General features: G+C 34.1%; 1 protein-coding gene across 4 annotated transcripts in view; it reads right to left on the bottom strand.

The window, feature by feature from the left end:
- Positions 1 to 481: 481 nt before the first annotated feature.
- LOC139691808 (serine/threonine-protein phosphatase 4 regulatory subunit 1-like) overlaps positions 482 to 16,855 on the bottom strand; it is a 130,610-nt gene continuing 114,236 nt past the window's right edge. The window contains exons 13-16 of one of the 4 annotated variants that reach the window (XR_011701691.1): positions 11,486 to 11,704; positions 7,869 to 8,274; positions 5,409 to 5,687; positions 482 to 1,947 (exon numbers count right to left, since the gene is read on the bottom strand). Coding sequence is in view for 3 of the 4 variants with exons in the window: in XM_071589678.1 (XP_071445779.1) it covers positions 5,476 to 5,687; positions 7,869 to 8,274; positions 11,486 to 11,704 (837 nt within the window). In the remaining variant the exon portion in view is untranslated. Of the gene's footprint in view, positions 1,948 to 5,408; positions 5,688 to 7,868; positions 8,275 to 11,485; positions 11,705 to 15,678; positions 15,789 to 16,855 lie in introns of those variants that run through there. The other 3 variants (XM_071589678.1, XM_071589679.1, XM_071589680.1) reach the window with 3 other exon arrangements.

Genomic DNA, 16,855 nt, shown 5'->3' with positions numbered 1-16,855 from the left:
TGTCTGTTGGTGAATGCAGATAATATCTGTGAAAATTGTTGCTCCTTACTATTATGAGTTGTGTGTGCCATGATTTAATTTTTGTGTGCAGAAGGATCACCACCTGGCTAAATTCATTGTGAGTTACGCCTAGTTCATGAACCTACAGCAATGAGTGAAGAAGAGGCTCGACAATGATGTCCAGACTTCAAAAATAGTCACGCATATGTGCATTATGATTGCAATGATGTAGAAAAGTGAAGTAGATAGATAGTCTTCTTTACTTTGGAGTGGGATAGATACTATGGAGTCTCTTCCACCACCTAACCCCAAGTGGTTCATACGAAATTATATGAAGTAGGTTCATAGAAAACTAAATCATCAATACAAACTTTCTAGTGAATATTTTCTGCTACCAAAATTTCTTTTCGAATATGCATCATAGTAATCAATTTACCCAGGTGAGAAAGTGGCAATGGTTACTGCAAAAAGTAGAATTAAAAATCATTCAAAACTTTAATCAAAAAATTTCTTGTTTTAAATACACAATAGAACTTTCATGTATACCCTATGGCAGCACAAAATCAGCACTTCCATTTTTACAAAATAGCTTGATGTGCACTTCGCTGTGAAAAAAAAACTAAAAAAAATATGGCACTATTAATGTCTTTTAACTGGACATAACAAGTTGTAGACTAAAATGCACCAATTAATTTCTTTAATGTCTTGGTAAGAAAACATTTTGCCTTTTTTCAAACTACACTTGAGCACTTGATAATGTTACCAGGAACAAAGACAATTTCAAATAAAAACAAACAGGGACGTGTATTCTACAACATGACAACACATTAAGCAAATTTAGGTGCTACTAGCCTTTTGAAAAATCACTTTATAAATCCACATTGTCTTTGTCAATATTCATGAAAAAGTACAATGCATAAAATTGTCTAACTTGGTATACTCCAATCACAGTGTTCATACATCAAACAAACTATAAAAAAAACACATCCAATGATGAACCAATCAAATAAATCTTTCAATATTAACAGGGCCTTAAAAATAGCTAGACAATTTACAATATACTGAAATGTGTGCTTCCATTTAAACATGGCAATAATTCATGTATTTACAAGTGCTAGGATCACAAAGTGCATCTTGTACACTCTTCTCTTCACTTAAATATATAGAAGTCTTTAACAAGGTAACACCAACAACTGTAGTATCACATTATCCCACCTAAACTGAAATGCTGGCCATTTGCGGATGACAAAACAAATACTGTGCTTTACAAATATTGCAAAGCATTCTGCAACAATAAAAGTCCCTCACCACTTCTATCCAACTCGTACCCCAGTACTTCAAAGAACCTCCCAACCCTTCCTTATCACTTTTATTAGACATTACCAAGCTCAAGCATTTTATCAGCAGGTTCTGGTGCCAAATTAGCATAAAAAAATTACAAAATCACAATTCACCCTTGTTTCCAAGCAGAATTACCCACCTGGACTAAAGGGTTTCCATTTGGTACAAACTTTTAGCAATAAACAGGAATGGGAATCATTGGTTACTCATTGAATCCATTGGTTCCATAACAAATTTCTGAAAGATGTTTCAGCAATTACAACTCGAGTTGTCTTTCACAGAAATCACAGGAGCACTAAATACGTAGTATGATTAAAGTATGTAAAATATGGGGACCAACAAACCTTTTCACCATCTTTTTATTGACCAAAATACAAATGATAATTAAAACTGCATTAGGGTTAAGTGCCAGAATTGGTTAAGTGACTATGTGGAAAAGCAGCCGGATAACATTTCCACAGCATTTTATTACGGAGATGTGTTAATTTTTTATTTAAATGAAAAAAAAAACTAGACTGAAATTAATTGGTGATGAAATTACTATGCACCAAAGTATCTATCCTTTGGACACAATGCACTTGATTCAAGCAGTCACAATCTTATGGCCTGAAATTAAAAAAAGAACACTCCATTAAATACTTGCAGTATGTTCACATGTGGTAAAAGTACATAATATTTACTACTAAAACTATTGTTCACAAGAGATTAAGAAGTAATGATCCCATATGCTTCTATTAATTTATTCTTAGCCTTAACATATGGCTAGAAAAGTGTTTCATGCCTGTTAGTAGCATTAAAATATTCAGACAATTCCACAGGAATCTGTGAGTTGACTAAAAACTAAACCAAGACGACAAAAATATCAACTTCCCTTAAAGGACCATTGACCATAAATTAGTCATGGAAAAGCCAAAGTAATTTGAATTCAAGTAACCAAAGAACATTATGAAGAACTGATGGAAAAATTGAAGCAATGTAGAACAGAGACATTCAGGACATCCAGGAGTCAAAGACGTGATCATGAGTCTGAAGTGCTAGTGATGATTCTATGATTGCCAAATCATTACCTCTGACGGAGGGATCATACATGAAACTGAACAGTGAAGTGATAGCAGCTCACATGAGAGTGAGATAGGCTCATAGAACATTCACAGAGGTTAAGCAAGAAGGACTTTACCTAACCTTAATAAATGAAATAAGGGGTAAGCACAAATGTGTACAGCAGTTTTTGGTTTGGTTGCCTTCTAGATTTAGGAGGAACAGAGAGATAGGCTATCTTGTACTATAAATTAGGAAATCTTGTGAGTTAATCAATCAATAACCTGAAATCACCCAAAATCTTATATTCTTCCCTCAAACCTTCCTTACTGATGACCGAATGACTCACTTGTTAACTTTGCTGCCATACCTCAATGAAGACACAAAAGATGCCACAACAAGGTTAACAGATTTTTATTGGGTCTTGGGAAACTTGACAAAACTGTTAAATGCTTCCAGTGTAAAATACCATAAAAAGGCCAAACCTAAGGAGGAGCAGGGGGAATTGATAAAATGAGATGCAAAACCTCAGCAAGACAAGGACAAGAATGGCGTTCAATATAAAAAATGGACCATCCAAAAGGCATGAAGATCCAGAAAATAAACACGAATGTGCAAACAAACAAGGGACAGGAGAAGGTTGAAGCTGCCCAAGGAAAATAAGAAAAAACATGATGGAATGCAATGCTATAACAGGGGAAAACGTAGCTTAAGATAATACAGAGGTATGAATTATGACAAGATGACATAACATTAATTGTACCAAAATAGAAAAGTAATGGCAAATGTGGAAACAATTGGATCAATACAAATGGAGTAAGACACTGTATTCTTAAGGAAAGGGAATATCTTTGCAATTACAAATACTCGAGAGTAAATGGATCAGCTAGCTTTTGATTTTGTGGAAGCATCATATCCATATCACATGATAATGTCATATGATGGCATTGTGAGTTCATTTATCAAGTTGTTTCCTTTTACTAGAAATCGAAGGAATTGAATTTGATGGTTTGAGTTGAAGACTCTACTTCGTAAAAATTCATGCTCACTTGAATTCATTAACTTCGTATTTTTTCACACAAAAACTATCATGCAAATATTTTACTTGAAAAAAATATGAGGGTTGCTATGAAAATTTTAAGAAAGACTACGTTTTGGTCTGTCTGACAGTGGCTTCTTTCCGGAGGACAGCGTGCAACTTATAACTTGCTAGTACTTATTCTGGTGGCTAAGCGGTCTTCCTTTGTTCCTGTTTACATGACATGTAGGTGTTGAGAGAATGGAGTCGGCAAGAGAGCAATTTTTGGACACTGATTCTTTATGACTGACAAGTGTTTTCAACAAATCTGAAAGCCTTAATTGCAACGGGCCTTCGGTGACCTTGAACCTTCCCATGCCACAATTTTATGATGGTCTCAAGAATTTAGAAGGTACCAAACTTTGGTGATAGATGAAGAGAGTAGCGGTCACGGACTGCAGTGACAGATAAAAACATAGCCGCTGTGGACAAATTGGGGCACAAAAACAATAGTGAGACATTTAAGGATATTGAAGCATCACAACAGATTATATCGCCAGCAGTTTCCAAAACTCTGCACGAAAATCTTTGAGACAGGAAAGTTTCATCTTAATGGGTGCCTCAAACTTTGACAGGGGCAACTCTGGGTGCACTTCTGACATTGCTACTGGTGAAAAAATATGGATTTATTAGTTTGATACATATGAATGTGCACCAGCCACTAAAAATGTGCATGGATTTTTCCCAAATATTATTCACAAACTAAAATGAAGTGGCTCTGAATTGTCTGAATGAAAATGGTTGCCACTTCCTTCTCCAAAGCAGTGATGTAGCAAATTTACTCCTGAAAGAACAAAGAACTAACTGCTCTGGGGTACACAATAGGTAAGTCTACCAAATGTTTATAGAAAGCTTCGGGAATAGCAACAGCACTGCGCTGCACCATGACAATGTGTCTGCACACACAGTCAAACCTTACAATTTAGTTCCTTGAGCCCACAACTAATTACTCGCCCCCCTTACAGTTCTGACCTGGCCCCATGTGATTATTTCCCCTTCCCTACCATCGAAAATTGCACATTTGGAAGGAGGTTCTCCAGTCCTGTAGCGATTGAAGTCTATGAAAGCGAACTTTCACCACCCAAGGAAAACCACTGGAAAAACTAAGGAAGTTATTTACAAGAATGAAAATTATATAGAATGTCGTGGCAAGTATTTTGAGAAAACCTAGCTATCAAAATTATTTCAAGTTTTAATGCATCTCAATACTTTCATAGTGACCCTTGTAACAACTATTTATTCAAGTGATCAGAGGAATTATCACAAAATATGTCCTACACGTACAAAAAAATATTTTTGCACTTTAAATAAAAGTTAAGAAACATTACCAATAATTACTAAAATAATGCTAGTTAGCATCTTAGAAAAAGTGAAATTTCAACAGAATGGGTGTAATGAGTGAGACTGAATTGTATTAATGGTGTTTACAAACCACATAGGGTACACAGAGAACTGTTTAGGCTTTTGCTCAGGCTTAGGTCAATTGCTTCAACTTGACTACTGAATAATCTGAAAAAGTGAAACAAGTGTAGTGAAATTACTTGTCACCTTATAAAAATTTCCACCAGTTATAGCCAGACAAAAGGCCTAGATATCAAAGAATGAAAAAAATAATTAGAGCAAAAGTAACTTCAAAACTGCATAAATTTTAGATTCTACAATAGAGCTTCCTCTTCAAGAACAAATTAAATTTCTGGAGAAGCATATGATTAGCGGCAGACTTGTCCTCAAACAATTGATATCCTGAAAAATTCTTGATCTTCCTGCACATGGGGTGTAGCTTTTGGAAACACTACAAGTCAAATCCATGGGCACCCAATCAATACAGTTACCAGTGTAACCACCCAAAAATAATTAACTATTAAAAAGACCAAAATCATGCAAATGTTTCCTTTAGGTTAATAAATGTATTCAATATTTTCCTGATAGAAAAACATACAATGCAACTCACTAAGAGATGTAGGATAAACTGCAATGCACTTTGTCACCTGCCTTTGATATAATGCTTCACGTTTACGTTACAATGGTGAAATGAGCCGATCTACCATATCATCTATTGCTTGCACTGATATTCTGTGACCATATGCCATAGATGAGTAATTCTGGGAAGCAAAGTACCGCACATCCCGATCAGTGTCTTTTTGAAGTTTAGCCAAAGCCATATGCAAGGCAGAAACTCGCTTAGGGTCACCATCTTCACTTTCACCAGCCATATCTAGATATGAATAGCCTGAAAATAAAGAGAAACAATCATGAACTCACGAAAGAAAGAAATGTGCGAAGTAATTAATCATAAAGAGTACATAAGTTATACTATTAACAAATGCGGTGGTATAAATATAATTTCTATACCCAGAGATAGCATTCATGTCATTTTCCTTAATCTATCATTCGAGAAGTGTAAATATTTCACTGCATATTGCCAGTGGTGGAGAATGCTACTTATAAACCCACTGATAATTTTCAATAACACGAAATGCTGAGTTTCTAATTTGAACCTGAATAATAAGTGTATTTGACTTTTACAGGTGATCCAGTGATTTTTTGCCAGTTTTTTTAAAAATGTTATTCAGATCAATTTACACAAAACCAATTTAAGAGATTAGATGAAAGATGAGGACTTGACTTAAAAATATATTTATGAAAGCTAAATGGTATTAAAAAAAGACTGATGCTGCTGGGTGGAAACAAAATATTTTTTTTGGACTGAAACAAAATCTGTAGTTGGGGGTTTTGCCCCCTCATATCAGGCATATACTTTCATCAGCTGGTTCCCATGGCAGTGGGATAGTATCCTTACTTACCAACCTCAAGATTGTAGGTTTGATTCCTACCTAGGAATGTTTTTCTCTATTTAGGGCTTTGTGTTTTTAATTGTTTCCATTGCTATATCATTTCTAAAAGTCTGATGCTAAGGCCCAAGTGCTATTTTCAGATTAATGAGAAATAAATAAATCATCATAGCTTATAAAAATAACTTTTGCGGATTCTTAAAACTATCCTCTGAATTTAACCCCTTCCATGCACACTAGAAAATATTTGTTTAAAACATTCCAAGGAACCATTAGTTTGAAAAAATGTTGATTTTTTGAAGCTTTGACAGTTGGAACATTTGTAACTACAATTCCAGTGGTCATTGTACAATATTTTTTAGACTACATTTTTAATCAGTTTCCAATTCCATGTACACTTTATATAATACATCTTGCACGGCAATTTGTAGGTATGTGAAGAAATGGATGTGTCTCCTGTGATTTAACTCCAGTGAAAGATGTAAAATGTATTAACTTAGTCCTGTTCTTACATGACAATCATTATGAATTCCAATTTAACCATGACAATATATTTGTTTTCTATATTTTTTCCAGCATTAGTCCTCATGGGTAGGGGAAAAAGGATGTAGTGAGTAAATAATTTTGTATGGTAACTACATTGTAACACAATGATATTTACTTCACAGGGTCAAATTCTTGGCATTCAATACATGATGAGAACAAATCATTTGCAGAATAAAAAAATTAAATATGTCATGGATAAAAACAGATATAATAGGGTTGTTTGAAAGGTTCTTGGAATCAACACCAGATTTCAGTCCTAGGGGAACAAATTTCCTGTAGTGCATCAGCGCTTTAGCAAAAGAATTAGCATGGTTGCCTCTTTTGTTATTCCCATGTGATGATTGTAAGGATAGAAAAAATTTAAGTTTCGAGCATCCATTAAATACCTTCTAAATAAAGGTATGAAAGCAAAGTTAATATAAGTACGTTTTTAGAGGAGCCAACTAAATTTTCTGCACTGGTTTGTGACCACAGACGAAACTTGGGCCCACTACTATACCTCAGAGACAAAACACCTTTCAAAGCAGGGGAAATGTGCAGATTCAGAGCCACCAAAGAAAGCAAATGCAATACAGTCAGTCAGCAAGGTGATGGCTTCCGTTTTCAGGATTACGAAAGGCATTTTGGTAGTAGATTAATTTCTTACTGGTCCAACAATTACAGCACAATACTACCCTAACTTCCTGGACCAACTACAGCAAAAGATACAAGAAGAAAAGCCAGGTTTGGCAAGACCAGAAGTCATCTTACATTAAGAAAATGGATGCCTACACACAAGTGTCTTTGCTGTGGCAAAAATACGTGAACTAAGATATGTCTAAGATACTAATTTCCCATTAACTATTATGGGTATTACTTTCATCCCAGAAGACCTCATGTTTCAAATTTTAACAACCTGGATCATCTAAGTGAATTTCTAAGATTTTTGGACAAACATCAATACAAACACACTTCATACATAATTTCTAGTGAACATATGCCGCAGATGTTTTCACTGGCTAAAAAATTCTCCCCTATTCAAGAGAAAGAAAGCAAGAGCTAAAAACGTTATAGGAAAGCATTATGTCACTTACTTCGTTCAGCTGGTGTCGCCAATAAGAATCCAAGTACTTGTGCAACAACTAATCGTACATTGGGAACTTTGTCACAGCTCAAGTCTAAAAGATGTGGATACACATACTGGGGAAGCAGAGGAGCAATCCTCGTCCTCCAACTCATATCTTCTTGCCTTTCATCAATCCACTCATCTATTGAGTCTCGATTTGCAAACTGTCCTCTTTCAGCACAATCATCATCATCATCATCTCTATCAGCCCGTGCTTCTCTTTGTGATCGAGGAAATAACAACTGCTCACACAAATAAGCATATGTCTGTCGTCCTCTCCATGTTACATTAGTTGCATACTTCTCAGCGAGTCTTGCGAGAAATTCCCCCACAAGTTTCTGGTCCACAGAAAGATAGCGTATGTGTTCAGCCAGCTGTTAACAAATCAATGGAAAGAGATTACATAAGGGACATTAAAAATCAAATTTAAACTAAGTAAGACCAAAATTAAAAAAGCTGGAAGGAGATTCAGAATACCTTTTGCCATAAAAAGCTGAGTATAAATTGCTTAATTGAACATCTAAGAAGCTGGATGAATGAGTTATGATGGCCAGTTATTTCACATTGATTACTGATGAATAAGAAAGGAATGTATTCTTTTACATCAGCTTTTTTAAAATGGGAATGAATAAGCAATATTTTTAGGTTTATCATTAATGAAACTGATTAATCAGGAAGAAAAGAAACAACAACCATCTAAATGTGACGTCAGAAAAAATATAACATATTGCTTAAAATTTAACAATCTGGAATTATACAGAATAATAAAAATAAACTGGCAATAATACATAATTAACGGTTTCATCAATTTATGGAAAAAGTGTTATCTTGTCTAAGGATACTTGCATTAATTAATCTTTATTGGCTCTAAACCAGATACACAACTAAGGAAATCACGCAGTTCAAACAATAAAAAGCTATGAATTAGTTTTCTCCCATTTACACAGAATTCATTCCTCACTTCTACTCCGATAATTCCACTTTAACAAGCTGACCGAGAAATGACTTCATACAAATAAATGATGCACTCTCCTAAGAGAACCAAATATTTTTGCAAATGGGTTCCATATGGAAGAATTAAATTTATACAGTAAACATACCACACAGTGAAGCGAAATGGAACAAAATAAAATATGCTAATTGTATATTAAGTCCCTAAGATATCAAAGTTTCCAAAAAATTGAAATCTTCAAGTCACAAATATAGATTGAACTACAGAGATAAAAATAACATATTAAAATCCTTCCCATTGGTTTAGGGTACCACACCATATTTTGTTGTATTAGTCTTTAATTAAATAAAAACCTTTTCTTGAGCCAAAATTGATAAGCTTACATAACAGGATATTTTATGGATGCATGTCTTGTTTTGATCATATACACTTTTTAAATAAAAAATTAATGTACTATATTCCTTTAATTAGATAAATAAATACTAACATGTTGCCCAATATGTTTGAAGACACTCTTCTTTAAATAAAAATCTACCTAACAACACAAGCAAAAACACTATGCTTTCCACCGGATTGCATATTAAGTTATGATTAGACGGAGGGAACATACTATAGGTAACAACTTATTCCTTCATACAACAATGATGTTCAACAAAATTTTACATTTTGGCCGGAGCATTTCTCATCCAATTGATATTTTGCAATATTCTATGCAACGCTTGTGCATCCTCCCCGATTATCAAAGAAAAAAGTTGATTTTATCATGCCTGATGTTTGAACCTAGGTCAACAGTGTTATTTTTTATATCTAGAGACTAACAATCTACAGTCCAGAGTAACTTATTTTCAACTTCCGGAAAGGGTTGGGGAGGGACAAGACGTTTTAGGGGAAAAATCCAAAAACTGCAAAGAAAGAGGAGAAAATATTGATTAATAGAAGCATTTTAGGCACCATGACAGAAGGGAGAACATCAGGTAAATATGGAATGGGAAGAAGATAGTGGGCTCCTTAGCATCAAGGCAGAAGTTACAAGGAAATGAAAAAACAGAATATGATTAAACATGATTGGCAGACGACTGAAATTTCATTATTTTAGCTACAGTCACTGAGGGTGGATGGATAATTGACATTTCGGCAGTAATTAATTTGAATGTGCATGTATATAAGAATGTAAAAGGAAATGCCTGTGAGTGTATGACTGAGTAGGGTCTCTCATTATGGAACATGATATGATGGAATCACTGATGATAAATAGAATTTCATAAGAAGCTACAAATACAGCACAGAAAGAAACCAACTTGTATTAAATTCGGTTATAAGTCAGATTCGGATATGGTTATGAGTAGCAATTATATGGGATATTTAATATTTGGGTCATATTTATGAGAGGAAAAATAAGCAAAATTAAGATATTGTGATATCGAAATCAGAGCAAAAAACTTGCTGCATAACTGACGTGCATAGCTGAAGTGTAAAGTAATGAATGGCAAGTGGATGAAAGTTAACAATGAATAGTTTATGTATTGTGTCTTAAGCATTATTTAGTCAAGTTGGGTGGATTGTGGCTCTACAGAGGGTAAGCAGTATAAAAGTTAAGTAAATCAGTTGAAGCTGACACCACTGGTAATGCGGGTCTTTTTAACTAGGAAATACACACTTTCTTGGATATGTCTACAAAAAGTTTGTTTTCAATTAAAAATGTCACCATATTTTATATTTTAACCATTTGGACTAAACTTATTTCGGTACAAAACCGAATACCAAGCAAATATTATGAAAATAAGCGAAAATTGAGGAATTTCTCAGTAAATTGGTATAAATGAAAAGCTACTGAAAAAATTAATTTTTTTTTCCAATAGCAAATATCACAACCTCAAAAAATATTATACTATGCACGTGACATAAAAGATTTATAACCAAATAATTACTCAAATCAAACATGCAATACTTTACGTGGAAACATTTAACACTTAAACAATGAAAGGTTAAACAATTATTTGAACACTTTTAGGAAACATTAATTAAATTTTGTATTATGTTTACATTAAAAACAACTGATTATTTAGTCTACTTATATATATCTATCTTTAACTGTATGGTCACAAGTAAGTCTTGCATGGCAAACAAATTGAAACAATTCTTTTCCATCTTATATAGGAAAACTCCATAGGGGTCATCCAATTCACTCTACATTACAGGGTAAACATATTTAAAAAGAATGAAATCAAAGTTAAGGCAATAACTTTAAACACAATCTTAAACATTAAAACTTCAAAATAATTATAAGTTTGAAAATTTAACGTACGCAATTAAAATTTTGCATTTAGTTTTGATTTAAATACAACCATTTAACATTAATTTTATGATACAACCCCCGAGATACATGGCCATGAAAATTCTGTTTTTTATAACTGCCATTTTGAAGAAGTTTCGGCTGTTTTATTTTTACAAAACACTCCAATACAGAATATTTTCAAGAAGGCCCACATCCTGCAATTCAATCTAAATGTGAGAAGTCAAAGGCACAGAGGAAGAGACTGAGGACAAAAAATTAATCGGGATAATTGATTCAGAACTGCAGACATTTTTTTTATCATATAGAGGGGAGAAAATGGTTAAATTAAAAGACTTACCAATACAGTAGCATTATTCCTCACGACTGCTACTTTAGAAAATGTTAGTTTCACCACCAAACCAGCAAGATACTCTATTACCTCTGCTGTTGATAAGAGATTGGTAATTTGAAAGAGTTGCCTTATCAGTTCATTCTCGAATCGCCAATTTCTATGCTCATCTCTGATATAAATCTCAAGGTAAGGTAGGCATTCATTTCTACCAGCTGGGCCAATTAACTGCAAACACAAATATACAAATTACAATCCATTTAATTTCAATTACCATAAAATGACACTGCACACTGGCCAGTTGTTGGTAATGAATTACTCTATCGCTATTTCCCCTACAGAACTAATGGGAATATGCATTACATGGAGGTCTACAATGAAACCAAAAACATTGTTGCACATCAATTGGACTAGCAAAACAAAGCATACAATAGCTTGGTCTAGTAGTAGTTTTGAGGGGAGGCGACCGACAGCTGAGGTCATTTGCGCCAAAGGGGATGGACAGGAGAGGATGAAGGGTGGAGAGAAACCTGGCGTCGGCATTAGCCTACTCTTAACGAAAGGTGCCAAGGGGTCCGCAGTTTAACGTCCCATCCGACGGACGGCACACTCACTCAAAGTGCCCTCCACAAAGCACCTCAAGCAGGGATCGAGATACCTCTGAAAAATATTCAACACCGCCGGGATTTGAACCCGGGCCCTCTGGGTGGGAAGCCAGTACGCTAGCCCCCGCACCATCTCGATCCCCAGCTTGGTCTATAATGGAGAAATTAACAACGCACCATGATGAGTATTCAATAAAGAAATTGATCATGCTAATGTTAATTTGAATCTTAATTTTACTCCAGTTGCTGCTAATTTTTTCCATATGCCTTTGGAAGGACTATGTTTTTTACAACTCCAAACTCAACCAGTATGTTTAAAAATGTCCAAAAATATTTCTTAATTCATCTTTGTAACCCTCCCTATTACTGGTAATGATTCAACATATTTATATTTCCACATCATGCAATATGACATGAGATCTAGATTACCTAGCTAACTACTTCCCCGTATATGTTATTCCAGTATTTGGTTATATATTCTAAACTGTAATGTGATACTAAATTCAGGATGGCCACCAAAGAAAATTCAATTCAATTCCTGCAGTTTTATTCACGTCCTATCATACATGCTGTCATTCTCATTTTTTTTCTTTCAAGTGTTTGGAATCTGATCGTGTACCACGGACCATGCAGGTGTATCATGGACCAGGCATAATTTCTTTGTGTACAACTGGTATCACTAAAGTAGGTCTCCATCTCTCATCACCAAGTCTCCTTGAGTTATGGCCCATACCAAACACCTAATTTAGATCTCAAAACTAAAAGGAACATTGGTTTCATTACATATGCATGATTCTCATACTCTATTCCAATTTCAAAAAGCAAACTTAAATCTTTAAAAACTTCCATTTTTCCCAGATTACTTTTGAAGAAATTGAATAATAGCCAACTTTTACCAGATTGACAGAGTTGAGTACCCACAACAATTTTTTAGCCAAGTATACCCTGCAGAACTCTGGAAGATAAACTAATGACCAGAAGTCTGGGAGATAAACTAATGTGGTTGAGTATATTTTCAATGCTTTAATAAAGCAAATCAGCCTCCATAAAACTAAGTGATCTCAGAAATGTTTGTAATTGTATCACACATGTATGTTACACTTCAATATTATTGTGTCCAGTGAACTGAAAAACTTTTCAAATAATATTCAAAACCCACCATCAATAAAACAAAAGGTAATCAGTTTTTTTACCCCCAAATTTTCATGTACTACTATTTACTGAACTTTCTCAGTTCCCCTTCCATTTAATCAAGTCCTAGATAATGGCAGGCAAAAGCTGCGAGAACATGGCAATAGACTTCTTCCCTCTTTCTTTGAAATCTAGGTGGGATTTATCAAGCATCCAAGCTTCACATAGTACTAGCTACACTTCATAGTTCGCTTAACTTTAAATAATACATACAAAGAGTAAACCGGTAGGGCCCAGGCCTTCACTATTGGATCATTAAGAACTATTCAATAGGTTTTCCAAAAACTATAGACAAACATTAAAGGGATAATTCTATAATGGATTATATATTTAAATATATATTACTTCAGGATTCGAATACAATTACAATTTCAGCAAAATTATTTTCTAAGAAAGTTTTAGGGTTTTAGCTGGAATCATCAACATTTGAGCAAAGAATTTTTATAAAGAGCTTGAAGTCATTGATCTTATTAAAGTTACTTAAACCACTATCATTGTTGCTAAGGAAATGTATCATTGAGTTAATTGAAGGCTTAAGCCAGCAACCATTACTTAACAAGCCAAAAAAATGGCACTATTTTTTTCGAATGAAAATTTTCATACAGTATCTGCTCTAGCCATTTATACAAATACATATTTGATATATTTGGCTACTTGCCAAGCCACTTATTCAAATTATGAATTTCTTCAATGCAGTACTCATTCCATTTAAGAACTGAGGCAGTACAGTTCTTTCAAGCAAGTTCCTTATCATAGCATTTTAATAGGATTCAACATGTCTACACCATTTATAAAAAATTATCATTTCCAATGCTTAATAAGGGTTTGGAAAGTGAAACAAATTGAGCGTTTCAATTTTTTGCACGAAAGATTAAAATGGCACTAAGTATTTATTGTGCCTACACATTATTTTACAAGATAAGAGAATTGGGGAATCAAGATCCACAAGGAGTCTGTATTCCAAGATAATTTTCCTATGTTAACTTACTTATAAACACACACATTTCATATGGATTGGATATTAACTTTCAAAAGATTTTTTTAAGTTATTACTTTTTATTTACAATACTGGCAGAGGGTGGTCTGATACAGAAACAACTACGCAAGTAATAATAGTGATAATATGATAAAAATGTATGCATAAAAAGAGATTCCACAAGTTGATGGAGATTCCTACCATTTGCTATTTATTAATTTTGTTGATTAAATTACTGCAAAGAAATGCCTTCTCCCTAAAAAGCTCAATTACCTTGGCTACATGTTTAATAACTCTTATATACATTAGTCAATTATGTTTCCATTTCTCAAGGTGTGGAATGACAGCCATCTTTAGTGTTCAAGTTCTTTATAGGCTTATATGAATGGTCCACTTCTCACTCCATTCCACGACTGTAAATGCCATCAGTTATTTTAAATCCTGACATTAAATGCGAATCAGCCATTAAATTTAATAGAGCAACTTCCAGGCTCTCTCTCAGAACTTGAACAATAACAATTTAAGTGCAGTTAAATTCGAGGTTAATTTGAGTTACACACATAGGCAAGTGGCATGATTAGTAATTTTCTTCTTAGTACCACATTTCTATCATTCTAAAAAAAAAAAATGCAATGAGATCGCATTAACTGCCTTAACTCTCAAACCACCAAGAAGAACAGCTATAATCATTGACAAACTATAATTCAACGGCTGCAATTGCTACAAATTAAAAAAATCACAGAAAATATTGCAATATATGAAATGGACCATTCATCTTTCTTAGAAAGATGAAGCATTTTCTTCCAACTGACACCAATACTTTTGTGCAAATACACTTAACGTTGAATTTTAAATATTTCAATTAGGAACAATGTGAGAAAGGAATGTAAGATGGGAATGTTGAATGGGAAGTCTGACATAAATGATCACTCGGCTGCATTTCAGCTGGCTATTCCACTGACTGCGGGCCTCTTCTCAGGCAGTTTAGAGGAGTGGTTTCTCAGGTTTAAATACGCACACCTTACTTTCCTTCCACCATACATCACTAGAGCTACACAACAACACGAAGTAATTCACTAATCTTTCCCAATTCTGTAGTTGGAACTGAATTACTTTACATGAAAACACAAACATCAAGGGCCATGGAACATGCTTCACAATAGGTTGCATATTCTGTTAGAGGCTGCTGTAAATTCCAAACCAAACGTCAATATAAAAATTAAACCAATAGGTTATGCAAAATAGTGCAATATAGTAGAATTGTTTAGTGTGTAAAAAACTTGTAATGAGTAGTTCCAGTGTTTTCACAATTAGGAAAAACACAAATTTAGAAATAACTCGCCTTGGTAGTTTCATGAATTTAACTACATTTTCATGCATCTGGATATGCATTATAGCAGATTGTCCCGTCAACCAGGACAAAGAATGCTGCCACAGGTTGCGGTACTGCAAGAGTTGCACATCAACTTTTACCACATGCTGAGGTGCCCCAGTCGTGGCAGCGAGCAAAAACCAATGCTCAATCTGTCTTTTTCATCTCCTGTTAAAACACAGTGCATGAGTCATAATTGCTTTCAATTTCACTGTGTCTCCTGCTACTGGCCCAGCCATAAAAACTGTGTATGCTGGCGATGCACACTTTGGCAAAAATGCAACACAAGCATGGATGCCAGAAAATATAGCTTTGGAGTGGCCATAAAAAGCTGGTTCAAGTTTATACTGTTAAGATTTTAATTCCACGTTTCAACATGCAACTTAGACCCAAATTGAGGACTAATGACACCTTGCGCAGGTGGAGGCATAGAAAGTAATGAACAACAATCTTTAACTTTTCCAGCTAAATAATATTTTTATGCTAGTCTTTTCCAATATTTTACCCTCAAAAACAAATTCATTAAATAGTTAGAGATTTATATCCCTACGCAGCTTACTAACACTTTGAATAGCATCAACCTTATTTAGTTGAGCATATAACAACCCTAAAATCCCAATATTAAAAAAATTGTTATCAAGTCAGTATTAATTCAGAACATGATTCACAAGATTGTTGCACATTTAATGTCAATCATAGTCTTAATTAGTTCAAAAAATAAAAGTTCAGTGCTTGTGGTACCTAATACTCACAAGTGATGCGCTATTCATATTGTGTCGTCATTCAAAGGCAATAGCTTTGTAGTGACGAATAGTAAACTTCCAAACATCTTAAAAATCATTGCTACGAAAATGTAAGTTGATAATAATGAAAAGTAGCCATAATAATACCCACATTTACTGTTATTTTAATACAAAATCCAAGTTAAAATTTTAAATACAAATTGTGTGTCATCATCACACACGGAGAATGCTATCACAATCACAAAACTGTCTACATGGTCTCTGGTTCACAAGTTTATATATTATCGATGAGATAAATAATGGTATGGGTAAAATGTAAACCAAAATTTGAGAGAATAAATACATATATACGATAATTTAAAGCAACCTTATTAATGAAAGAGATCCACAATTTAACATGTCATTCGAGTAATACCTCAAAATTCATAATCAGCTACCTCTACAAGTCATATTAACTTAGAATTTACTGGTCCTACAATATGACTAATTTTA

Source organism: Hetaerina americana, unplaced genomic scaffold (genome assembly GCF_022747635.1).
Source record: "Hetaerina americana unplaced genomic scaffold, ioHetAmer1.1.p SCAF_4, whole genome shotgun sequence".
NCBI classification, from domain to species: Eukaryota; Metazoa; Arthropoda; class Insecta; order Odonata; family Calopterygidae; genus Hetaerina; species Hetaerina americana.
This window is presented reverse-complemented; position numbering and strand designations above follow the sequence as displayed.